Genomic DNA, 26,412 nt, shown 5'->3' with positions numbered 1-26,412 from the left:
TAAAAAGCAACTTTCGAATTGAGATGAACATTTGAAAGCTTAGGAGATATTTTAGTGGTTGGGCGTACATCTCCTTTAAGTCACTTTGTAGTTACTGAATCATCTCAATATTCTCGGAGAGTTTTGTGTTCTCCCTGGCATGGGAAAAATTGCAGCGGTTTAACCCTTGAAGGGCACAGACGTTCCTCGCTTGCTGGAAGGGGGGAAAAAAAAAACCCCAAACTGTTTCCTGTGTCAGATTACTTCCATGAAAGCGCCTGCTAGTTTCCACTAAGGGACACCCCTTGCTCAGCTTTCAGATGGGGCACTAAAACTTGGGTTCTCATTGCCTGCTAAGCCTGACTCCTCTCTCTCTCTCTCTCTCTCTCTCTCTCTCTCTCTCTCTCTCCCTCTCTGTGGGTGTGACTTTGACTCCCTCCCAGTTATGACACAACTCCTTTGAATCAGAAGAATAACTCCTACAAAGTTACAAGTCTCTTTTAATTGCACGGTGGCTGCTTTTTGTGCCTCTTGTGGGAGCCCCAAAATTTCCGAGCTACAAAATGTCTAAGCTGCTGTGGATGGTCTGTTTTGGATTATGCTGCTGGATCAGCGCTGCCCAGGCACATTATGGTAAGAGACTCGATCCCTTTCATTCATATACTCCAAGCTTCCATAGAACGGCTTATTCACTTAAAAAAAAAGAAAATGTACATCCTTTGTAGAAAGTAGATGCAACATGTTGTCTACTCCACTGCTTCCAATGTAGCTGGGTGGTGGTAGCGTGCTCCAGCAACAGTTGAGTGTATTTAGAACGGGGAATCCCACAACAATAACTCTTTTGTCGGGTTGCTTTCTTTTTTTGGGGTTGGGGGGTTTAATAATAGGATATGGATGAGACAAAAGTGCCTTTATTTTGGATCTTCGGTCGATGGCGGTGCTGATGGTAGAATGAATGTTGACTGATTTTCCCTGGAGATTAGCACAAAACTCAACTCAATACCATTCCCTTTTTTGGGTTTTCTCAGCTAGAGGCATTTGGGTACCTTGTCATGTGTATGCAAACCCTTTCAGTACCAGTGCTGTAGTTGTGACTCACTGGAGACTAAGTGATTTCATTTCTCCAGCTCTGGAGGGAGGAACTACAAGTTCCAGGAATCTGGCATTTTGCTATCATTCCCATGCTGGAATTTTGCACGGTTGCTCTACATCAGTTAGCCAGGAGCAATGTTTCTCAGGATCTTTCAATTTTCCATTGTGAAGGACTGAGGCTAGAGTGTGCTGCAGAGGTGGGAGTATCCGCAGCTGGCAGTGTGTTGCATACGGACGCACGTGTTCCCCATGTAAGCTCCATTGTGGGGAATGGCAGAGCTGTGATGGGTATGCGTAGCTCTGTCAGACCTTGGGAAAAGTCCAGGGTGACAGTCCGGTCCCTGTTCCATTAAGGAGGATTTGGAGACATTCAACTTATTTTGGCAGGGCGAGGGGCAACGGCAATGTGAAGAGTCTCAGTTCATCTTTCATTAGCAGCCAGAACAATGCCAGACGAATGGTGATTGTCTGCTGTGTGTTATTCATTTTATTGATGTAATTCAGGTATTTATATAGCACCGGCCCTTTATGCAGCACTTTACATACTGCACATTCACATCACCGCAAGGTCCGTATTGCACACATACAGGGCCAATATGGACAGGAGCCAATTAACCTTAGAAGTTCCCCAACAGCTGGAGTGCCGAGGGTGCCTATCCCTTCCATTATCTTTCCTATGTGGTTGTTTCATATCTATGTGTGTAGTTTAGAACTCATTCACACCGCACATTGCGCTGGTGTGCTGCAATTCATTGTTATGACACATTGCAGGGCTTGGGTTTTTTTTTTCCATCTCAACATGCTTCACAAAAATGCAACAGCTTTTTCAATGCCAAAACTGAAGCCGTGGGACATAAGGCAAATTGCCTTGTTCTCTTGGGTTGGGACTGTCCAACACTGCCCAATGGGTCTTGTGTGAATGAGCCATTTGTTTAATTTTAAAGGAAAAAATATAAGGACCCCTTCATGCCTACGTGTGTGCATTACAATGGTATGGTCATACATAGGTATGGTTGAGCCCTATGGGTGGCTAAATAAAGGACTAGCTTGAGCATTGCTTGCTACCGGTGGACCAGATCTACTAAAAGCACCTCCAATTGATGGATGGGATCGTCATTGCATGAAGACCTTGTCCAACATGGTGAAGTAACAAATGCCACTCTTTTCCTTTACTATGGAGAAAAGGAGTTCATTTGTTTTTCTCTGCCCATGGGCAGCTGACATCTGTCAGCTGGGTGGAATATGGCGGCGTGTCGCGGCATGACTCAATTGAGGATAGCCAGCTATAATACCACCCGTAATTACAGCCTGGGTTTGGTCAACCCAAGCCTGACCATGACTGATGATATTCACATATGACAAATACAGTATATAGCTAGTAATGCGGCTGATCTGACGTCTGTTTGTTTGGCTCAGCAATTGTCAGTCAAGGCAACAAGTTTTTTTTTAACATGCTTGGAGATCTCTATCATTTAAGAAGGGGATTGTTAAAAATGTATCAAGGGGAAGCAAGGAGGGAAGTAGGAATTAAGAATGCTACAGATGTTCAGCTATTGTTAGGACAATGGGCAGTTCATACTTCTTCTGTAACATGAAAGACATTTCCTGTGGCCAGTCTCACTTGTATGCCAGTGCTGTAGGATCCGTGGGAAACAATGTCAAGAAAAGCTTAATATGGAAACATCCAATGTGTGTAGCATCGGGGATATCCAACCCAAGTCATTGATGCCAACATGACCTGATTTTGGAAGACTTGGCTGTACACATGTATGGCCAAATCTTCAAAATGACGTTATTCAGTACTCACCCCATGCTTGCAAATTGTGAATGGCATTAATGAAGTATTGCTTAGTGACCATATACATATGCAATTAAATTGTCTGGCTAGCAATTTAATTTAAGACTCCAGGGTAAATACCACCAGGAACGCATAGACACTTCATGCAGATTGTACCTTGAATCATTTTGCTGCATGACAGCCATGCCAACCTAGCAGCTACCATCTAAAGCTGCCCTGTAGCCATTAAAGACACACCATGTCAGTCATATTATTGTGTTTTTTTCCAGCAACCCATCCCTAGGATGTCACTAGAATATTAGAAAGTTGTAGGCTGTGTATCTTTACATTAATTGAATGAAGAACACTTACTGGACTAAACAAACCGGTATGGCACACTCAACTTTCTAATACTCAACAAACGCTTCCGGGAATTCCTGAAAACTCTCATATTATTTGAAATTTGTGTGTATATCAATAGGGAAATGGGTGTATAGTGTAGAACAAAGGACGATGAAACCCATACCATAACACAATTACCGCTGCCCCTTGAATTGGCTGGGGGCCATGAGCAGGAGTCTGGATTACATAGAGAAATTACAAAGTGGTGAACTTGAGCCTCTCCTTTATCCTCTGTATAGCAATATACAAGCTGATAATGTAGCAGGAGTAGTAATAGTAAAAGAAAATAATAATGAGAAGAAGAAGAAACAGGACAATAATAATAATAATGATCATAATATATTATGAGCAGTTTAAAGATAAATCTGGGTGAGCAAATTCATATAGAATACAGGAACCAGTATGTCCAATCCAGGAGCCAGCAGGATTGTTTTTTAGGAACCAGCTCCATTGATAACAGCTAGAGAAAACCCCAAAAGTCAGAGGTGGTTGCCTCAGGTGGCATCTCATTGGATGGCGGCCGGGTGGTGGGAGCGGCGGCAACAGTGTCCCAGGTTGCTAAGAGCTCTTAGCAACCTGTGATGCTCTGTGCAGCTCACTGATGTCACCAGTTGCCAGGAGCTGAGGGGGACACTCAGCCAGTGACGTCAGTGAGCTGGGCGGGACGGTGGACAGAGCCGAATACCTTAAGGACAGCCTTGGCGCCAGCTATAATTTCTAAGGAGAACTGGCGACCTGGCTCCTGGGATTTCTCCAGCCCTGAGAATAACAAAAACCATTATCCAGCTTAAAGGGTCATTCTGTCCATAACCTGTATTTCAGTTTTGCGAGGATGCACATGGGTGGACTACACTTCAGCTTCTTGAATCTCTTTTTGGGGAGGTCATTGTTGCACCTCCAGCCTATTGTTGCAGCCCTTATTAGGAGGTCTCGCTCTCTTGGCTGAAGTCTTCATTTATTATAAAGTACATTTTAAAAAATGCAGCAAGAGAAGGAAGCCTACATGGGTGGTGGGGAAAGGAGGAGCAGAGTTGGGTGCTCCATTTGGGAGACTCTGTTGATGGAAACATATACGTTGTTCATGTATGATCTACTCCAGTACCATTCACCCATAACGGTGTTTAGACTTTAACAATATAAAAGTTGTAATTTAAAAGTGAGATGCTAAAAATACATCTATTGACAAAAGAATCATGCACAGATATAGGAGGAGGAGAGTTATAGTTAACACTACATAAATCATAGACCAAGGGTGCCCTTTTAGAGCAGCTGACCCTTGACTGTGACCCCTGCGCCCTACCCTACAAATGTCAGCCATGGGAATATATAGTCGTGGAATCTGAAGAATGTTTTTGCCACAAAATGTCCAATGGAGAATGAAATGGAGCCTGGAATCAAGTAACACAGAGGACAGGGGGAACGTGGAGCCCCACACTGATCAGTTGAGTCTTATCTGCCATCTCTGAGTCTTATTAGCTGTGACATTAATAGCATTGAGTGAAGTCAGTGATTGATTCACTGCTGGCAGATTAAAGAGGTGTGTCTGTCCCTCCAGCGTTGACTTGTCTGCTTTTCAAACTTTCATATCTCCTTTATTTATGTATGCATAGTTACATATTCTAGCTGCAGTAAATAATGATCTGAAGTATATGCGTCTTCCTGTGACCCAGAAGAGCTTACAATCCAAAACGAATCCCAATGACTGCCAACAATCTCGGTTTCGAATCACATCTTCCTGTGGATCACAGGAGCTTACACTCTAATGTGACCGCCAATCACTGACTGAAAGCCAAACTCAAGCTAATTTTTTTTAATAGACAGACCCTATGGGGGGAGGAATAGTCCCGGGAGAAGGGGTTAAAAATAAGATGGGAATTAGCCGTTCTCACCTGATTGGACGTTGGGGTCAGGTATCCGGGAGGAGCCGCATGGGTTGGAAATGCAAGGGCTGAGGGGCGTTCTTTCTGGAAAATCGACGAAGAAAGCAGGTTGTCCCACCCTCCCTCCCTAAATGTTGTGGTTTCTGATGATTGCAGGGTTCTTTTTATGTCACGGCAGTTTGGCCGGTTGGCGTGTCTGAAAATCGGAGTCAATTACACAAATTGGGGCAGGAGGGGCATCAGCTGTTATGGGTGCTTTCCCCTCTTGGTATCAGTATTTGTAGGAGGGGCCTGGCACCCTTGGAACTTGGGAGCAGTAACTTTCCTCGAGGTGGTTGGGGTGTGGCTGGGGACATGGAAGGAGTTTTTAGGAGAGGCCTTATTTGGGCTGTTGGGCACCCAAAGACCCCTTTCTCAGATCAACAGTCGTTAAGAGTATATTATTTGGTTTATTACTTTTGTTATTATTAAAGTTGATTTTTTTAACAAAAGGGCTGCTGTGACCGTTAAAATCCATGTGGCGCAGTCTGTGTGTTTATTGGGGTTTTTAACAGAGGGACGAAATCGACGAATCCATCAGTCAGGATTTGTCTAGTGTAGGGAAGGGTTAGACCTTCTGTCAAGTTCTTGTTGTATGCAAGCAGGTATGTATAGCGCTCAAGGTTAGCAGATGACCACAGGCTTCAATAAGATATCCTGGATGTTGGTGGAGCTCATTGCACTCCTGCAAATCAGTCAGACAAGAAAATGAATCACTGCATCATCTAAATGGCAGCAAGGGTCACCTCCGACTCGTCCCATGCCCAAGGGCCCTCTTCTGCACGAGACATGTCAAAGGTCACCCTTGCTGCCGTTTAGATAAACAGGATGGGACGTATTTGTTGTTGTTGTCCCTGCTAGAGAGACTTCATCTTCACTCTGACACCTGTTACCTGGATAGGAAGCAAGGGAAATTCTCACCAAAGGGGGCAAAGCAACAAAACATAACAAAAGTTGTAACCCTTCCCCAATTTACCAAAACCTTCAAGAAGTTATGGTGTTGTCCCTTCCATAATAAATGGGAGCAAACCACAATTTCTAGAAAGAAAATACAAAAACACAAAAACACAATGCAGCTAGTACCCTTGTTAGAATTGAACCCAGAATCCCAGTTCTGCAACAGATTAATGGCAACCCATTAGCAATCATCTGTCTTTGTTGGGACTCAGCTAAACTGCTGATTGATACAATCAGGCTGCTGTTGGTCACTGCCCTCTGGATATCATTATTTCTCCTAGCTTTGCTTTATTGAGTACAGCCCTTCCTCGGTTACCGACTTACCTGCTTTGCGACCACTCGTACTTACGACGGACCGCCGTCCTCGTGTGTCAGCGTCAGTGCGACGTGTCGCCGGCGGAAGTGACGTCCTCTGATCTTCACTGCGGGTCCCGGTAAGTATTTTCATTGCCAGATGTACAGTACACTGTCCGGTACTGTACATCTGCAACGCTATACAGTACTAATGCAGTACACTACTGTATAGAGTTCCTCACTTAACGACCAATTCGTTTAACGACCTGGTCGTAGGAACGGAACTCGGTCGTTAAGTGAGGAATACCTGTAAATTATTTTTATTAAAGGAAAATGCGCTGAGAGAGATGCTTAGGCTGCGCTTGATGATTTATTTATAAAAATACCAATTGCCTGGCTGTCCCTGAGTTCGGTACTTTGAAAGTCACTAGCCCACAACAGGCACTCAACTATCAGAGTCGAAGAGAGATCAAACCACCTTGTCCCATCTCATAGACCCAAAGAAGCCACTGGAAGAGTAAAACAATGAGTTCAGAAATGGCAGCCACTTTAGATTTTAGATACTGTCTTCTTTTGAGTGCATGTTTTATGTCATTAATATCATTTGAAGGAATGGGTCGCAGTTTAATATCTCCAGTGCTATGTATTGTCTCATGTAGACCAGGACGAGGGTTCAGGGTCGGTGATCTCTGTTTATAGATCCAGCCCTGGTTGTAGTATATAGTCTGCACACATGTGCTGCAGTCAATGTTGCTGGGGCCAGGGGCTGGGGAGGTTTGGCTGGAACAGAGCCCCTTTGTCATGCTGCATGCCTTGAGGTGTATTTGAGGAATCGGTTACTCTGCCCTCAGCCCTTGACGTTCCCCTCTATCAGTTCCATGGGAGATGGAGCACATGGCAGGGACATGCCTGCAAAAAGCGCGTGTGTCTTCTGATGTAGAATGGGCGAGGATGGGGGGGGGGGGAGCGGGACAAAAAAATTACAGCAATGGGAAAACATTACATTTTGTTTTTAAAAGCGCGTGTGTCTTCTGAAGTAGAAGGGGCGAGGGTGGGGGGGGGGGGAAGCGAGACAAAAAAATTACAGCAATGGGAACACATTACATCTTGGCTCTGAAGACAAGCGTGTCTTAGTATATGGACGCTGTAGTCACATCGTAGCTCCCAAGAATCTCTAATTTGAGATGCAAATTCCTCTGTTTCCTCATCTTTTTGGTTTGAAAACCTCGCAAAATTATATTGATTTATTATAGGCATTGATATAGTGCCATCAATTCACATCAGTCCCTGCGCTCAAGGAGCTTACAATCTAATGTCCCTATCTCACATGCATGCACACTAGGGGTGATTTAGACAGAGCCAGTTGACCTACTAACATGTTTCTGGAGTGTGGAAGGAAACCCACACAAGGAGAACATGAAAACTCTGTGCAGATAGTAACGTGGCTGGGATTCAAACCATGGACCCCCAGTGCTGCAAGGCAGAAGTGCTAACCACTACACCATTGTGCAGTCTACTGACGCTGTGTTAGTGTACTTTATGTATTGTTTCTTCACAGCTCCTGTAACTGGGCACATGGCAGTGATGTGTCCTTGTATTTTGTGTCCCTCTTTCTCATCTCAGTGAAGCTAGCCATAGACTGGTTACGTTTTGACCAAGTCCCAGTGACTTAATACAGAACTTCACCCTAAACCCATCATTTAATCCTTCATCTCAGCACCTATACAGAACCTCAACTTTACCACTACACCTAATTCTAACCTTAGCCCCTAATACAGAACCTCATCCTAGTCCCCTACACCTAACTCTTCATTTCTGCCCCTAATACAGAACCTCAACCTAAACCCATCATCTAATGCTTTACCTCAGCACCTATGCAGAACCTCATCCTAGCCACCTACACATAACCCTTAACCCAACCCAGGGGTGGACACATTCATATGAAATTTATGAGCCAGGCTGTCCAGTCCAGGAGCCAGGACTTTGTTTTTTAGGAGCAAGCTTAATTGACAATGACCAGAGAACACCTCAGGACTTAGCTGCCTGCTGTAATTTTTAAGGAACATCGGCAACCTGGTTCCTGGGATTTGTCCCACCAAGTCTTAAACTCAACCTGTGATACAGAACCTTACCTTAATCCCTACACCTAACCCTTAACCCCAAGCTAGTTCCCAATACACAATCACATTTTAACCCCTACAACTAATCCTCAACCTCTGTGCCTAATACAGATACTCAGCCTAACCCTACACCTAACTCTCCACCTTACCTAATCTCTCACCTTGCACAACTAGAGTGCTCCTGTTGGGGGCATAAATGGCCCAGTAGACATGCATGCACCTTCCGCCATATATGTATTTCAGATAAGTATTAAGTTAATTGCCTAAAGTTCAGCTTTAAACCTTGAACTCAGCAGTGTTACCATTGCACATGACTGGCAAAACCTGTCTTGCTAAAATGCAACGTGCCAAATTAAAGGCGCCAAAAAATCTGCACCAAACACAAGAGATGATCCACTATAAGATTGGTGACAACCTACTGCTAATAGTAATTTGGTATTAGTTTTATGCTCTGAGAAGTGTAGGTTGAGTATCTGATTAGACGTGGCCAAGGTTAACGTCAAAGGGAGCTGAGAGCAACCGCTGGCTGGGCAACATTAAAATACTGTATCTGTGGATGCTAAGAACAGACTACATACCCGAATGCTGGCCCCAATCCAATTTTTTACACACCTCTGTCTCACATTACTAAACAGTGCTGAAAGTCTTCCCTGTGGCTGATGACTATGTTATGTTGCTGCGGCCTAAATTGTGACCCCCTTGACCTGAATATTTCATGAGTACACAGGCATTCGGTAAGTGTGGCCGGTTCCTGGGGTTTACCACACGTCACTGCTGTCAGCGGTGGTTGAAGCCTCTTGCAGTGCAGAGGTGGTTGGGAGTATGACTCTGCTGCCATGTATATTATGACTTATGTCTCTTGTCTGTTAACACCTCAATAATTAACAGGGTTAAATAAACGAGCGTAGGTAAAAAACATAATTAACAAACAAAAGGATTGATTTTCCTCCCTTTAGGGCATATGGAATGGCAATGTAAGAGGGCCTTCCTGTTTACCCTTAATGGACAAATAGTTCTGTTCATAAGGGGGAATTGTAAGTAAATTAAGCTCCAGCAGGCCAAGAACATGCAAAAGGAGATGATGTCACATAAAACTGAGAACCCGAAAAACATTTATAGAGAGGATTTAGCTCTTCTGCTATTACTGTCCAGTATTATAAAGGGCCGTCTCATTATTTGAGCTGACTTGCTTTGGTGAGGCTGCTCATCTATACCAGAAACCCCCAAAGGGAGGGGGGTCTTAAGAAAAGTCCACATATACAAGAAGCAATCAGAGTGTTATACTAAAGGTCAATTAATGTAAAGTGATGTTTTACTAAATTTCCAGTAGAATGAAATAGGGATGCACCGATACCAAGTACCAATGCACCTTGTACTCGGTACAAGTACAGATACTTTTCCAGCTCCAAGACTAGACTAGAGAAATACTCAAAAGTTAGGAGGCCGATGTCATTTATAAGGAGCACACGGAGCTCCCGGGATTTGTACATCTCTGTTTTAAATTATGATTTTTTTAAATAAATATAAATAAAGTGATGCACCAATACCAGTTTTGTAAGTACGAGTACTGATACATTTTTGTTTATTGTCATGTGACAGTTTTTCTAAAACAATACAGACTAATGATTTCAGGACAGTGGTGGAGTGACAGAGCCAGGTCCCAGCTGCAACCGCTGCAACCCTGGTAGATCTCATGAAAATGCCAAGTATCGGCACTGGTATCTGAAAAGTATCGGTGCATCCCTAGAATGAAAGGCAACGTGTTTTTGGGGTTCAGACTCCCCTACCCATCATCAGGGCTTGTGTATTATATGATTTTGGCACTAGCGGTCAATGCATCGTGGAAACCTTTCTTTCTACTAATTATTTAATAATACATCACTTTGGACCCAGTTAATGCTGGTTCCTATAGAAAGGTGTCAGAACACAAGTGCATTTGCTTTTACATCATGTGTATGGCCAGGTGATGTTTTGGGCAATGTTCTGCTGGGGAACCTTGGGTCCTGCCATTCATAGATGTTAATTTGACCTAAACATTGTTGCTAACCAATTACACCCTTTCAGGGAAACTATATTCCCTGATAACAGTGGCTTTTTTAGCAGCATAATGCTCACTGCACCACAGTGAACAGCAGTAGTGTGGGTGTGTTGCTCATTACCGTAGTAGTACCGTGGGATGCCATTCAGAATTAATGACACCACAATGCACCAGAGTTCTTGCCTTGAGGCCCATTCACACCAAACACAGTGCATTCCGGCCCCAAAGCACTGGATTATATTGCGAATGGCTACTTTGTTGTGGGGCGGGAGGGGGCGTGGCGGTGCATTGACCTCAAGGGCACAGTAGCCATGCCCTCTGGCCGCAATGCGATCGGCTGCACACGAATGCAAGGCACATCAATGCCTGTGGTCCGGTCCGAAAAAATGCTGCAAGCACTATTTTTTTCTGACTAGACCGGACCGCAGGCATTGATGTGCCTTGTGTCCCCGAGATGCCGTTCGCATTACGGCCGGAGGGCGTAGCTACGGTGCCATTGAGATCAATGCACCACCACGTGCCTTCCCGCCCCACAACAAAGTGAGCTGGCCGCAATACGATCCAGTGAGTTCCTGCCAGAATCGGGCCTGAACGCACTGTGTTTGGTGTGAACGGGCCCTTAATGCGTGTTGCGGTTGGACCTTATGATTGCCATCTATTATCTGTGGCAGGCTCCGGTCTTGTTCAGGGTTGGCTGCAAGGAAAAATACAATATTTGGCAGTTAGTGAGACGCAGCTAGACGTTGAAGAATGTCTAAGTGTAGACACAGCGATTGCAAAGCATTACATTCTTCCATGTGCATATGGAAATTAACTCCAAACGTACCTGGACGCATGTATTTTAACTCCTGTCTGCATGGGGCCTAACATGTTCCAGAGCAGTGGTTCTCAACCTGTGTAACCTCGGGACCCACATGTTTCCTTGGTCATTAAGGCGTGACCCAAAAATGATTTAATTTCTGAAACATTTTAATTTATTACACAAAACAACTTGTGCAGTATTCAGCAATATATATTTTGTTGAAAGTAAATGAATTAAAAAAAATTAAAAAGTTTATAAAGAATAAAAATTAAATATTTAAAAAAATTAAAATAAAAACGTGTGGGGGTGGCGGTTGCGGGGTACAGTTCCAATGGATGTTTATATAATGGGGGGGGGGGGGGGAATGTCTGCCCCGGGCGCCCATAACTCTGGTTACGCCACTGATACTGATGGACATTATGTGGGCTTGGAATACATAATGTCCATCAATGTACCCTGTCCTAATGTCCCCTGTCAGTGCAGAACCTGGAGGGGGTGGTGAGGGTGTCTGTATGGGGAAGGGGGGGCATTAGCAGGGGCACCACGGCAGGTTCTCTACTAAGCCCCTGCTAATGCCCCCCGAAGCTTCTGCATTGACAGGAGACATTACGACAGGGGACACTATTGGATATTATGTGGGCTTGGAATACATAATGACCATCGGTGTCCCCTGTCATAAAGTTCCCTGTCAGTGCAGAAGCTGGGGGAGGGGTGCATTAGCATAGGCTCTGCTGCAGGTAAAAAAATTGCAGCGGAGCCCCCTGCTAATGCCCCCCCTCCCCAGCTTCTGCACTGACTGAGGACAATATGACAGGGGACACTGATGGACATTATGTATTCTGAGCCCAGTCTGTGTAATAACATTGTGTATTTCATTAACATACATTATGACAGGGGACAGTGATGGATATACATGATGGATATTATGTGGGCTTGGAATACATAATATCCATCAGTGTCCCCTGTCCTGCCACAGTGCACATCTCCCTATCTGCCTGCCTACCTTTCTCTGATTCCAGCCGACTGAACTATCTGGACTGGAGAGTACAGTAGATACAGCGGCGGATTGATATCTGCTGTACTCTCCAGTGCAGGCCGGAACTATAACTTAATTGTCGGGCGCCGCGGCCCCTGATATTAATGCGCCGGCCCGAAAGTGAGGAAATAGTCCCCTCTCTCCCCGGGCCATACCACTTTATCGGAGAGCCCGGGGGAGGCCGGGAGAGAGGGGACAGTTTGACATTATGAGGTTCCACAGGCTGAACCACAAATTCCCCCTCTAGTTCTCTCTAATGCAGATGGGCCGGCCTATGCAGACATGACGCCGCGACCCACTGCAGAGGGTGTCGCGACCCACTTTTGGGTCGCGACCCACGAGTTGAGAACCACTGTTCCAGAGCCATCCTTTTTTTTATCATTGACGTCTGGAGTAAATTTTTTATCCCTGGGAATTATAGAGACACTAGAAACATCTGCTCCACAATCTAGAGCATGCAGGCAATGGCCGACCCATTCCAATTAATGGAGCAGATTAATATCATTTTTTTTTTTAAAGGGAGGCAGAATTTCAGACATCCATAATCCTCGATGATAAACTGTGTTGTATAACCAGTGGGAACATGTGAAAGAACTGGCTAAACCACATGCAAGTGTTGTAGGCATTGTTTCATCCTCTGTATTATAGAATAGAAACAGTCTGTGTCTCTTAGATGTCAGTGTTTGATCTCTGTGTCTGGGATTCCAATAAGCGCTGCATTCCAGCCCCAGTGAGATGAGCTGTTACACAGACACAGCCCAGCTATAAAACGGGCCTTTAGTCTTGGTGTCCCATCGATCTGATGCTGAACTAGGCCAGTGTCGCCGATGTGTGAATACTAATAAATGCCAGATTGAGGTGGGGAACTAAAGTGGGCCATACACGCCACAATCTTTGATCTGCTCAAGAGTTCGATCCCATCATTTAACCAATGGTCATTTAATACAACACTACCATTAAATGTGCCTGCATCAATCCAATGTCTTTCAATAACCAAAAGTAGGTGGTCATCCACCATCTACGAGTGGTTCCTTTTAAATCAGAAAAGACACAAATTGTTTCTTGATATTTGCAAGGTTAAATTAAAATAATAAACTTACTTTGCATTGAACAAACTTGAGAATTTGAAATGAAATAGAGTCAATGGGGTAAGCAAAATGAAAGTGGTTTCTGGTGACTTTCAAGGGTTCAATGGGCTTTAAATGGCTCCTGAGGGTTTCGGAAGCTCCTCCCAACTATCTCGCAGCTGCTCCTGTACATCCTGATCCACAGCTGGTCAACACACTTCCTGTAAGGACCCACCCCCTGGAATATGTCATTCCTGATCCACAATTCTTGTACATTCTGATCCACAGCTAGTCAACACACTTCCTGTAGGGGTTTAAAGAGCCCACCCCCTGGAATATGTCATTAAGCCAAATGGGCTCGCAGGCAAACTCTTCACAGAATGGCAACATGTCATTACATGGCACCGTTGTCTCTGGCAACCAGGAACAGCCCACCACTTGAGAAAGAGGTGATGTGACTGGAGCTCAGAGCCCTGCAAAAAAAGGTCTGCATGCGGCCCAAATCTTGGGGGGACTGGGGGTGATTTAAGGGCTTATGAGGTGAGTGAAAAGCACTCACCTCATAGTTCTCCTTTAAGTTAGTAAACCGAGGTACCACTGTATTTGGTAAATTGCATTTATCTAATGTGACTATGTGGCTATATTAGGTAAATTACATAAGCACAGGCATCCCGCCCCCTTGTTTACATGCAACTGCCAGCATGTAATGCCCAACCCGCAGCTGAGTGGGTGGAAGTGCCCATGGCACTTACTTGTTTGCAGGAGCATGGTTCAGACCAGAGCTTACCCCTTTTGATCTTTAGCTGGATTAAGCTGCTAAAAACATACCATCTACCCCTACCCTCATAACTCAAATTCCCAAATTGCGCAAATCTCCCCAAATCTCCCCGAAGAAGATGAGATTGGATTTACTTGTCTCTAGTTTGAAATAATGTTTTCAGTGCACGTGTGACTTCCTGTCATATGAGTTCACAGAAGTGATCTACCACCTGGCATTGCATCATCTCTTCTTCCTTCCAGTAGCAGCTCGTGCTGAGAAATAGGCAACATTGACAGATGTCAAACCCTCTTTTTAGCAGGTGCAGAGACCTGCGGAGAATATGATTAGTCTCATGCCTTTTGCCTATTTTTTTATTTTGTTTGGGTTATAGTGATCCTCCATAAAGGAAAAGTATGCTTCAATGACTAAGGTAAAAGATTTCCAGGGACACCCACTGGAATTTCACAGCCAGCTCCGTTTGGCACGCAGAAGCCACTTTCGGCGCCGCGAGTATTTAGTCACACAGTATGAACTGGACAATGTTGCTTTATGCCTCTTAACATATTTTTTTTTCTACAATGAAGTGGAACAAAAGAGAACAGTAGCCAGGAATGAGGAGTTAGTTTAATAATCTGTACTAGAAAATTTATATTTTATGATTGGTCGCTACAGGAAACACCGCCATCTTTTTTTTAAAGTATAAGTGCACTTTCTTTTTTATTCCTTTTGCCCTTTATCTAATCTAACCAAACCCACCCTCCGCCTCTACAGATACATACTTGCCTCGATTCAACATCAGCTGCCAATGCTGTTTGTTTATTTCTGGGCCACGGTGGCGCATTGCAGCTCTATAGACTTCTAAGGGGCTGCCTTCCACTGTCTCCTTTTGTCTCCGGCCTTGCTACACAGCCCTATAGAAGTCTATGGGGGTGTAATGCACAGACATGGCCTGTAAACACTTGCCACACTGGATTTAAACAAATACTAGCTGAGGGGTGGGGGCACTGCCATTGGATTGCGGTAAGTATCTATCTGTGGAGAGTAGGGTGGGTTAGGTTAGGTCAGGGTATGTGGGGCAAAGAGGATAAGCTTACTTAATTTTAAAGTGCACTTTTTCTTCAAAAGAAACCTTAATAAGCAAACCTCTAGGTGGCTGTAACTGAGCTCTCCCTATAAAAATGCTAGTTACCTGGCTCTTATGTTGATCCAAATGCTTCAGTACATACTGAGTCTCCTGCTTGGGACAAGGATACAAATCAACTGTTCTGAATTTCCTGTGAATTCGCTGGGTGCATGCAGTCTCAGGTCTGATGTTGTGATCTTCATACAACACGGGACCTGTGTTCACAAGAGTCCCTTAAACACAAAACAGACATATAGAGTAAATAAAACCCAAGTCCACCTTTTAAAGCCCCACCAAACCACTGCCACTCCATTTCTGACCTTCCCGCCCCAAAAGACTCAGATTTCCCTTCCCAGCAGTGATTTAGCAGCTCAACTCCTTCTCAGCAGTGATTTAGCAGCTCAACTTCTCCTTCTCAGCAGTGAATCAGCAGCTCCGTTGCCGCTTCCCAGCAGTGACTCAACAACTTAGTTAACCCTTCCCAGCAGTAACTCCGTAGCTCAGCTCCCCCTTCCCAGCAGTGAATCAGCAGCTCAGCTCCCCCTTTTCAGCAGTGAATTAAAAGCGCAATGCCCTCTTCCCAGAAGTAAATCAGCAGCTCAGTTCCCTCTTCCCAGAAGTAAATCAGCAGCTCAGTTCTTTCTTGCCAGAAGTAAATCAGCAGCTCAGTTCCCTCTTCCCATAAGTAAATCAGCAGCTCAGTTCTCTCTTCCCAGAAGTAAATCAGTAGCTCAGTTCCCTCTTCCCAGAAGTAAATCAGCAGCTCAGCTCCCCTTCTCAGCAGTGAATCAGAAGCTCAGTTCTTCCTTCCCAGCAGTGACTTCAGTTCAGCTACCTTGTTCCCCCCTCCCAGCCGTGACTCAGCAGTTAAGGATTCCAAAGCATGTAGAGACCATGTCTGTGAAGGTTTTCATTCATCCAGGTCATGGTATATCTGTAAAAAATAAATAGAAACAACTGGACTTGCTATATATTACTTAAGAACGTCTCACTGGTCATCTGACTAGCTTTCTGCATTCAGAATAGAGAAAGCTGGCTGGATGACCAGCAAAACGTCCTTGAGAAAAATACAGCAAGTTCAGTTGCTTCGATTTATTTCTTCACCATTTTCCCATCTCAGTGCTGCTGGTTCTCCTCCCGTCTCTTTTAGACACTTCCTATCTATACGCACTCACTTCAGCGTCAGCTGCGCATCATTGCTCTGGACCGGCTTCCTGATAGTGACAACAGTCGACCAAGCCTGTGGATTTTGTGTTAGAGTAGTCACTGGTAGACTCCACCAGGGGCGAATGTGACAGTGTGACAACACTAGGTGCAGCCCCAGGCAGAAAGGGACAAAGTGTAGTCACTTTATAACAGGAAGTGCCTAAACAAGGACCTTCACGGGCATTATGGTCTTGAATGCTGCTGAGTTAAAACAATTGAAATCAACTTTTGAAATGGAATCATCATGTTGTCACTCATGTGAGATTTTAGTGATTTTACATCTACTTTATACTGAGACCATAATGGGGGTTGCTGACTGTCGCTCCATGTTGAAAGCCTGCTAGAACAAAGCCGTGTAGCGGTGCTGGAAGGTGCGCTGACACACACACAGAGCCCAGGAAGGGGTCATGTTCCTTTTTGTGGTCTGCGGCGTGCAGTTCTCATTAAACAACATCTCTGCCAGAGCAGAGACACATCCTGTTACAATGTGCAGTTTGAGGCTTCTCTGAGTGGGTCACCGGTAAGAGAAATGAAAAAAAGAAAACCTGTCATTACAAAAACATGTCATTGCTGAGCTTTCACTCCGAAAGTGCTAGTTTCCTGGCTGTCATGTTGATCTTCTGGCTTCAATACTCAGATATATGAACTTGGAACACGTATGCAGAAAGGGACTCAGAATAGCGTAACCGCTCTCTGACTTTCCTGATGTGTGTACTTGTTCCAGGTTAGTGACTGATTAAAGGATAAGTGCACTTTATGCTGCCATGATGGCTCACTCCCCAGGCAGAGATGAATACTTACCGAGATCCGACGGGCCCAGCTGCATTTGTCAGCGGATATCTCCTTCTTCTGGCCACGTCTGCATAGTAAATCCCCAATTGACATCAATGGTCTACCTCCATCTCCCAGCTGGGAGATGAGCCCCATAGACATCAATGGGGATACCTAACCACAGGCGTGGACAGGAGAAAGAAGCATCCACCACGGGACGCGGCCAGGCCCGTCAGAACTTGGAAAGCATTTATCCTCCGTCACCGGCGCTTTCATCTTTCCTTGGTCTTCTTCCAGGTTTGGAGTCTGCTTTGGAATTTTGGAGATCAGGCAGCTGGTTTGGCAATGGTGTGCCAGTGAGTCCTGTGCCTGATACTATACTGCTTAAACCCTGATGAAGGGGATGGGATTGGGCTCCTGAAATGCGTTGGATTCCTCATAAGCGCTTCTACAAAACCTTACATTGGAATAAAATTGTATCTGGACTAATTAATTGTTTTCCACCACAAACCAAAGGAAATTGTGGGAATCCTCTGGTGTGTAGAAGCCTCCAGTCCAGTAACCAGATAACCAATACCAAGAGGACAATCCACTGCTACCCATTGACTTTCCAGCAGGGAGATGGGGGATGTGTCTCATGCCACTCATTACTCCGACATACGAGGTGTTTCCCCAATGTCCGACTGCAAACTTGGGGATCAGGATAGAGAATGTAAGGACTGACTGTTTACTGCATGGCCAGTAAAGAGAACCTTTAACTTTGCCTAGTATAGCCAACATACAGGTTCTCTTTAACACTTTTATAGGCTGGGCTGAAGAAGAGCACTTGTGAAATATGAGTGCATTCCCACAGGTGAATGTCACAACGCGCTGTTATGCAAGGAGGCCGGGATGGTGAAACAATCGCTGCCCCTGCCAAGGAAACACTGCACACCTGTTTTCTGCCCACGGATGTCATTACCCCCCGGGGCATACGCTGGAATCCGGATCGCATTAACGAGGCTGTGGAATTTTACAGAACCATCTGGGTGACTATCATAGGAATCCAAAGGGTTAAAGGGTCAGGACACACGAAGGTGATATTTTATTTATAGGTAGATATTGTTGGGCTGAATCAAATAACAGATTGTCAGGGTGGGTTTTTTTTGGCCCTTTTAAACTTTTGTTTTAGTTTACAATTATTTTACCATATACTTCTATCATGATTTTGCTATAAATTTAAAACATGATTTTTATGTACATTTACATAATGATTTTATACATTTATAAGTATATCATGATTTTTAAAAATATATTTATATCAATATTTACTTATATAATAATTTTATTATATTTTTATATCATGATTTCATTATATACTTATATCACAATTTTATTATGTATTTATGTAATATGTATTTATATCACGATTTTATTATATTTTTATATCATGATGATAATACAGACCGCTCACTGCTGCTCTCTCTGCTTGTGCAGGGTGACTGGTCTTGTCTCCTCCCCCTCCTGTAATAAAGACCGCTCACTGCTGCTCTCTCTGCTTGTGCAGGGTGACTGGTCTTGTCTCCGCCCCCTCCTGTAGTTTCCTGTAGTGGGTGGGGCTGTTGGGCTCCTCCCACAGCTCTGCTCTCTGCACAGGCTATGCTGAGCACAGTGATGATGTCACTTCTACTTTAATATGGTAATATCTGAGTTCGCAAAGGTGCTCAAGCTTTAAATACGTCTTGTCTGGAAATCTTTACAGAGACAGAATAGCGGGGATGCTGGGACTTGTGGCTCTTCAAGGGCTACAACGGAAGGCATTGCAGCGAATCTAGTCACACACAGATCCCACTTTGCTTCAAGTTTACATTCTAACATGTTTCCTTTAGTTTGTTGGTAACGGCTTCCCACGGCGGGCTCCGAGCACATCTGCTAAGAGACTGTTGCTATGCCGCGTGTCCTCAGACAGACTGCAGTGTCAGGTCATTAATTGTGGCTTTTCTTCTGTAAAGATATTTTTATCCGTCCGAGTCTCAGGAGAATACGAAACAAATTCAGAGACTTCATGGTCTGAGTGCAGATGTTGGTGACGGTTGTGTGGAGTTTATGCACGGAGAGAACATTGACCATGTCACTGAATCTTAAAGACGACCTCCGGGCAGATAGGAAAGACACAATTGTTGCAGCTTTGTATTCATTAGTACATCATTAGATGGATTTTTTTAATACAAGCAGTGTAGGTACCCAGGCGTGACCCGGTATCAGCCTCATGCAGTCCATGTACAGCCGGGAATGCAATAAAGAAGATACACTCACCCAATCCTTGATCCTGTGATGGTGACAGCTCACCCCCCCTTTGGTCTTTGGCTGAGTCCGCAAGTCAATGGACCGTATAAGATGTGACGACGCCATGAGTCCTTAGACCTTTGGAGCCCGGGGGAGAAGAGGCAGGGGGGACCAGTCTAGCAGCCAGACGGGATAGACGATTTATTTTATTTGTGCCCATAGACTAAAACGAGCAGTTAACCGTTGCAGTGTAGTTCCCGGCAGGGACAGGTGCTGCGTGCGATTGCACTCAGCAGCCTGCTCTTCTCTATGGGAGGACGCGACTGTACGTACACCCGAGCTGCACATGCGTGCGGGTGAGGGTGTCCGTACTTGGACGCAGACAGGATGGATCCTGTGTGCGTCCGAACATGAACACCCGCACCCACACGGATGTGCAGTTCGGGTGTGCGTATGACAGCGTATGGCCGCATCCTCCCATAGGGAAGAACAGGCTGCTGCGTGCAATCACTCGCAGCACCTGTTCCTCCTGGGAACAGCCCAATACGGCTGTGCACGCCGCACAGATCTGTACGGCTCGACTTTACGCTGTGTGAAGGAGGCCTAAGGCCTTGTTCACACCTGACCGTTTTGTAGCGCGTCCTACGCTCGACGAACGCTCTACAAAACGGTCAAAAAAATAAATAGCATTGTAGTCAATGCCCTCGTTCCCACCTAGGCGTATTTACGCCCGTCCCTAATTCCCTACAAAACGGCCCACGCCTGAAAAGGTCCCGGGACTACTTTGGGCCGTTTTGTAGGGCATTTTCCATTGGGATACAGCCAAATAGCTTTTGGAATCGCGCGAATCGCGGTAAAAAAAACGCGTGACGGTCGCGCGACAGACGCGCATATTACAATACGCCTAGGTGTGAATGGGGCTTTAGGGTTCACTTTTGAAAATCCTGGAGTTCCTCTTTAATGTCTATGTAGAATATAATTGCAGAAGCTTCAAGCCACACCAACAGATTCTCAAATCAGAGAGCGCTATGTACCCAAAGATGTCCATCAAACACTTTCTGCTCCGTGTTCTGCAGCAGAGCTAATAAAACACAGACAATAAACACCACCATGACCCGAGCTGGCACAGAGGAGTGATGAGGATCAGCACTTCCAGTACAGAACATCTCCAGCTAACGAGATGTGTCAACATTGTTAAATAATGTCAGGGCAGAAACAACAGCTATTCGGTAACAATAACTTATCCGGCGAGAAATCTTTATCGTGTTTTTGAAAAAGTCCCCATCACGGCAGTGATTATGACATGTTTTTATTTAAAAAAGAATTTAAATTGAATTAGTCATCATCTAGGAAGTCAAATATGAAGATAAGTAACACAAACAAAACAAAAAATGTTACAAGTCAGCAACATACCACTTACTGCTGATGCACATAGGTAGAATTAGCTATATAGAGCCAATTAGTAATGTGATTTGGGCAGTGTGCCAAAGTGTATCTTTCTTTATCTTCTATTCTATTTCTTAAAGTAACATTTAAAGGAGAACTATGAGGTGAGTGATTTTCACTTACCTCATAGTTCTAGCCGACCTGTGACAATGAGACTGTCACAGGTCGGCTCAGTAGATCGGGGGGTGAGCGAACACATACTGGCGTTCGCTCACCTCTCAATCCTGTTACAGGTCTCTGCCGTGACAGGGGAGGGGCTGGATTCCCCCCTCCCCGCTCCGATCCGCCAGCGCTGACTGGCGGAACGGACGGGGGAGGGGGCGGGTACAGCTGGCTCTGCCTCTAGGTAGGCAGAGCCAGCTGTCAGTCACGCAGCTGGGCGGATCCAGACATAATAGTCGGCATCTGCTTCAGCTGCGGCGTCTCAGTATACCGCGAGCAGCAGCTTGCGGTTTATTGCGGCGTCTCAGTATACCGCGAGCTGTAGCTCGCGGTATACTGAGCTTTGGGTGATGGGAGGACGCTAGTTTGTGTCCTCCCGTTACCCTAAGGAGAACTATGGGGAAAAGCCTTAACCCCATAGTTCTCCTTTAAGTCACAATTCCTCCCCTCAATGCTGCTGTAAGGACTTATCTTAAATGATGCCTCTTGGTCCGATCATCTTCTTCCTTCCACTTGTTATCAGCAATCCCTCCAGCGCTGGTGCCGGTCTCTAAACCAGTGCAGACTCCTCACGTCCCACAGTGTCTGTCCGACATGCACGCTCACGGCTGCGTGCATTGACTGACAGTGAGTCTCTCCTCTTCTCCCCACCGGTGATCTCTACTGCGCATGCGCCCGCACACATCCTACTGCACGGCCGCTCGAGAAGCTGCAGATCTACAGCCAGGGCCAGATTTCCCACAAGGCCAATCAAGGCCCGGCCTCAGGGAAGCAGGGAGTAGAGGGGTAGCAGTGGTGTGGAATCTCCTGACGCCGGGGACATGCAGTTGTTTTCTACATTTAGCACTGCTTTGAGCAAGCAAAGCTAAATGTACAGCGGGGAAGCCGCCGCTTGTTTTGTACAAGTGATCTCAGTGATGTTGCCAAGGTCACTTGTATTCAGCCAGTAGGTCTGCCATTCTCCATGGGGGGGTTGGCGGGTAGAGGGGCGCTTTGAGGGACCTGGCCTTGGGGCAGCAGAGAGACTAAATCCGGCCCTGTCTACAGCCAGGGGTGAGCAGCAGAGACAGAGATAAGTATTTACCTATTTGGCAACTTTTTTATTTTTGTTAATGTTTGTGCTGACACTGTCCTTCCTTCTGGAGGGGGCTACTTGTGTTCCCCATGGTCCCTGTGTGTGTTATTAAGTAGCCACCACTCCAAGCTCGCTCCCGGACTACAATCTCAATACAAATTAGCTACCTAAACGTGAGATTGTAGTTCAGCCCGGGAGCAATCTTGGAGCAGGGGTGCACATACGCAGTGAAGTGTACACTCCCGCCCTCTGTATGATGCTATAAAATGTAGCCTAAAGTCAGGATGGTGGAAGCCCATTGCACATGTCCACATGTTGCATCATCAATGGCTGCTCAATCTATGGCCAAACATGGACACCGAAAGTGGAGGAAAATTGGTGTGGAGCAGCAAAGGAAATTACTGAGGTTCACCTCTTAAATGTGGCTCTAAATATTTGCACATTATGGAAAGTGCCTTCATTGCACACTTTTGTCCTTGAATCTGCTTTACATGCCTAGGGAACCTTTGTAAAGGACGTTTACTTACCTGAATCTCACTCTTCTCTTGTTGGCTCCAAGACCAGAGCCCGCAGCCTCTTGCCCCCTCTGCTCCAGTGGTTGGAGGCCCTCTGACATCATTACATCTAATGAGGGCCCATAGTCCTGCATTATACACAATGACAGCAAGGAACAGTCTCAAGCTGTAGTAGAGGGGAGAAAGGTGAGCACCGACCTTCAGTGGAACGGGGATCAGGTAAGTAAAAAGTCTGACATCATTACATCTAATCAGGGCCCATAGTCCTGCATTATACAAAAAAACACCAAGGAACAGTCTCAAGCCGGAGCGGAGGGGAGAAAGGTCAGCACCGACCTTCAGTGGAACTGGGATCAGGTAAGTAAAAAGTCCCTTTCACGATGCTCCAGCAAGCAGGTAGCCCCATTGCAAGGCTAGATTAACCTAGACCAGATAGACTTTAAGGAATGCCCCAGTCTTTCTTTGTACTAGCCTCCTAAAGGTATTCAGACTGGAAGAGAGATTCTCTACTGTGTTGCACAGAGTGTGAATATAACAAATAGAATTTGCCAAATGGAGGAGCGAAACCTAAGATGATCTCTTCAGTGAGCTGCTGCTTCTTCACTATCCAGTCATGTTGCTTTGACTTAGAGGAGAAAAATACAATAGGCATGGTCTATGGCAAGGGTATCTTGATTTCAAAACACTATCTGAACAGGATTACACATTTTGTTTTACAAGTGAGACACATTGGTGAATCCTTACACATCCCCTTACCTAAGACTAAATAGCAGCATGTAAGAAAAGAAGAGAAAAAAAAGGAAAAATATCAACATATATTTAATAATTTTCTTTCCTACAATTCTTTTTTTTACTTTCATGGTGCTATTTAGTTAGAGAAGGAAATGTGATTGGACCAATAGTAATAATCTCCCCTGGTCTAGTGTACGACATAGAATTATCCTTCATCCTGAGGATTTATATTACAGATTGCCTGTAGGTAAATTTGCAGTTCTGTGTGTTTCCATATAAGCTGTTTCAGCTTCAAGCGCCTAGTCATTGTGTCAGAGAGTGCGGCTACTATGCACACATAATTCCCTAATTCCCCGGAACACATTATATTGTTTGCTGTAGCTTTCTCCTCCTTGTTACTCCAAGCAATGACTCATCCGGATCTGAGCAATCCACAGCTGCAGTCAGGAGGTTTACAGTAGAAGCACATTGTGCTGGAATCTACGGTATAGAATAGAACAATAGCCTAGGCTAATAATCCAGTAAGAGCAATTGAAAAAATTACATTCACAATCCAAAAATATATCTCACACAGTCTGAAAACGTTATTTTACGAGTTATTCTTTCCAAAGAGTGTTTTTCCCGCTGTGCATATTTTTATTTTTATTGCCTTATTTTCATTTTTGTTGCTAGATAATTAGAGCAAACTCGGAATTTGTTCATTGAAATTCCGAGTTTGCTCTAGAAATAATGGCACATCAGTGCACCTAACAGTGCAACATGCAATCCCATGTGATACCGGATCGTGTTCAGGAATGCATTGGCTCCCGTATCGCAGAGATGTGAATGGGCCTAAGGGATTCTTACCTGCCTCATTGCATTCTTCTTTACACTGTACACTAAGCTGTGCATGCAGATGTTGGCACCCATGAGGGAGCTTGTGGACATCACATAGCTCAAACGGAGGTGAATATTTGCGGACTTCAGTTCAGCTTTAAAATCCAACTGTTCTTCTTTTGGAGGGACAGTCCTTCTGTTGGAACAAAACTCCCCAAACTTCTTTCCTCCTCAACAGTTTGCACAAAAAGGTGTCAGTCACTCTCATCTTAGAATTATGAGTTGATACAAAAGTGATGAAGATCCTTTTTAGTAAAATGGAGGAGAGCAAGAACTTCAACCTGTTTTTTTATTGCTGTTTCTGTCCCTTAGGGGGAGCCTTCAACTCTTCACTTCCTGTTTTGGTGAACAGGTCTCAGAACAGCACTCAATGTCTCTGCTTGCTAACAACTAGTCAGGGCAGCCAGTGCCAATTGGGCAAAAAGGGGAGTCCTCACCCTCCTCAGCTGATAATAATGTAAGGGGTTCTTTATTTGTAGCAAGGCTTCTATTAAGGGAAATGCTCCCCTAGATAGTAACATTAAATCAAATATATTATAATAGATATAGAATTCACTAATTAATTTTGCTCTGCCATCATTATTAGACAATTAAATGCATTTTTTAAATGGAAGCAGTACCTAATATTGACCTGGCATCCACCTCTTCCAGTCCCTGGCATCCACCTCTTCCAGCATGGCTGGAGTGTGAGAGGAAGAAGAAGCACAAGAAGCTAATTAGTGCAGGTGCTAACAATAAGAATTCTGATGGGGAGAGCAGAGTGTCAGAGAGACGAGATCTTCACTGTGCTTCTTCTCCTGTCACTGTCCAGTCATAGGTTGGGGGCATGTCCGGGATGACCTGGGCTGAGAACAAGTGGGTTGAATGATGCTGGTCATCAGACTGTGGACATTTAGTGGCAGAAAAAAAAATGCAGTAGATTCTCCTGATTGAAGCTGAATATGGTAGAAACAGGTTTTTTTTTAAATTATATCTTTTAATGGTCCAATTGTTTTTATCTGGCTTTGGTTGGTGTGCTGTATGAACGTAAAGGAAAACCTGTAGTGAAAGAAATATGGACTAGGAAACCTAAAATGAGTTACCTGGCTCTCTCTGGCTTTACCACTGCTTGACCTTGGCCAAACATACAAATCAGAATGTGAAAGGATGACCTCCCAGAGACTGGTTCAGAAAATACTGTAGCTGACCAGGTCAGCAGCAGCCTCAGCATTTCCACCGTGTAGGTTTCCTTCAAGTTTCCCTTTATTTTGTACAGGAAATAAATAAGTCTTCTCCGTCAAGCCATTGTTCATTGTTCTATGACTGTTATCTCCTGTTTGTTTTTTCTGATTCGCTCATACCCGGCTTGCTTCTCTTTGATTTCAGTTATCAGCTGTCGGTTCTGGGGTGTTTTCCATGTGGAGAAAGGAATCAGATATAATCAGACCGCGGAGGAAGCCAGGAAGACTTGTGGCGAGTTGGATGCGGAAATCGCTACCAAGGAACAGGTGGAGGAGGCTCGGGAATTTGGATTTGAGATCTGCAGGTACGGCACGACTATTCTCCAAAGGTGAACGGGAATGTGAAAAATAAAGGGTGGTAGCAATGTACCTTCGAAGCTGAACTCCATCCTCCCCTTCAGACTTGTACAATTGTACCGGCTCCTCTCATGGACTGACATTGCTTACTCTGATTTCACTACACACTGCAGGACGTCAGATAGAGCCAGACTCATTTCCTAGCTGGAGGACGTCCAGCATTATCTAGCCCCTGGGTAGGGAACCTTGGCACCCCAGCTGTGGTAAAACTACATGTTCCATGAGGCATATCAAGAGTGGCAGCTACAGATGTGACTTCTACAAGCATGATGGGATTTGCAGTTTCACTACAGCTGGAGTACTAAGGTTGCCTACCACCCTAATCTAGCCCTTTTCTCCCCAGCCTGACTGTCCCTGTCCCACCCCTTTCATTCATTGAACCGGGGTAGGAAAAATTTAAACTTTAGCTTTGCTGTACAGA

General features: G+C 44.9%; 1 protein-coding gene across 1 annotated transcript in view; it reads left to right on the top strand.

The window, feature by feature from the left end:
- The first annotated feature begins 384 nt into the window (after positions 1-384).
- CD44 (CD44 molecule (Indian blood group)) overlaps positions 385-26,412 on the top strand; it is a 46,173-nt gene continuing 20,145 nt past the window's right edge. The window contains exons 1-2 of the mRNA XM_018557464.1: positions 385-612; positions 25,780-25,939. Coding sequence (XP_018412966.1) covers positions 543-612; positions 25,780-25,939 — 230 coding nt within the window. The 5' untranslated portion in view covers positions 385-542. The remainder of the gene's footprint in view (positions 613-25,779; positions 25,940-26,412) is intronic.

The sequence above is a fragment of the Nanorana parkeri genome, unplaced genomic scaffold, assembly GCF_000935625.1.
Source record: "Nanorana parkeri isolate BGI_ZX_2015 unplaced genomic scaffold, ASM93562v1 scaffold285, whole genome shotgun sequence".
Taxonomy (NCBI): domain Eukaryota; kingdom Metazoa; phylum Chordata; class Amphibia; order Anura; family Dicroglossidae; genus Nanorana; species Nanorana parkeri.
The sequence above is the reverse complement of the archived record's forward strand: the minus strand, read 5'-3'. Positions and strand labels throughout refer to the sequence as shown.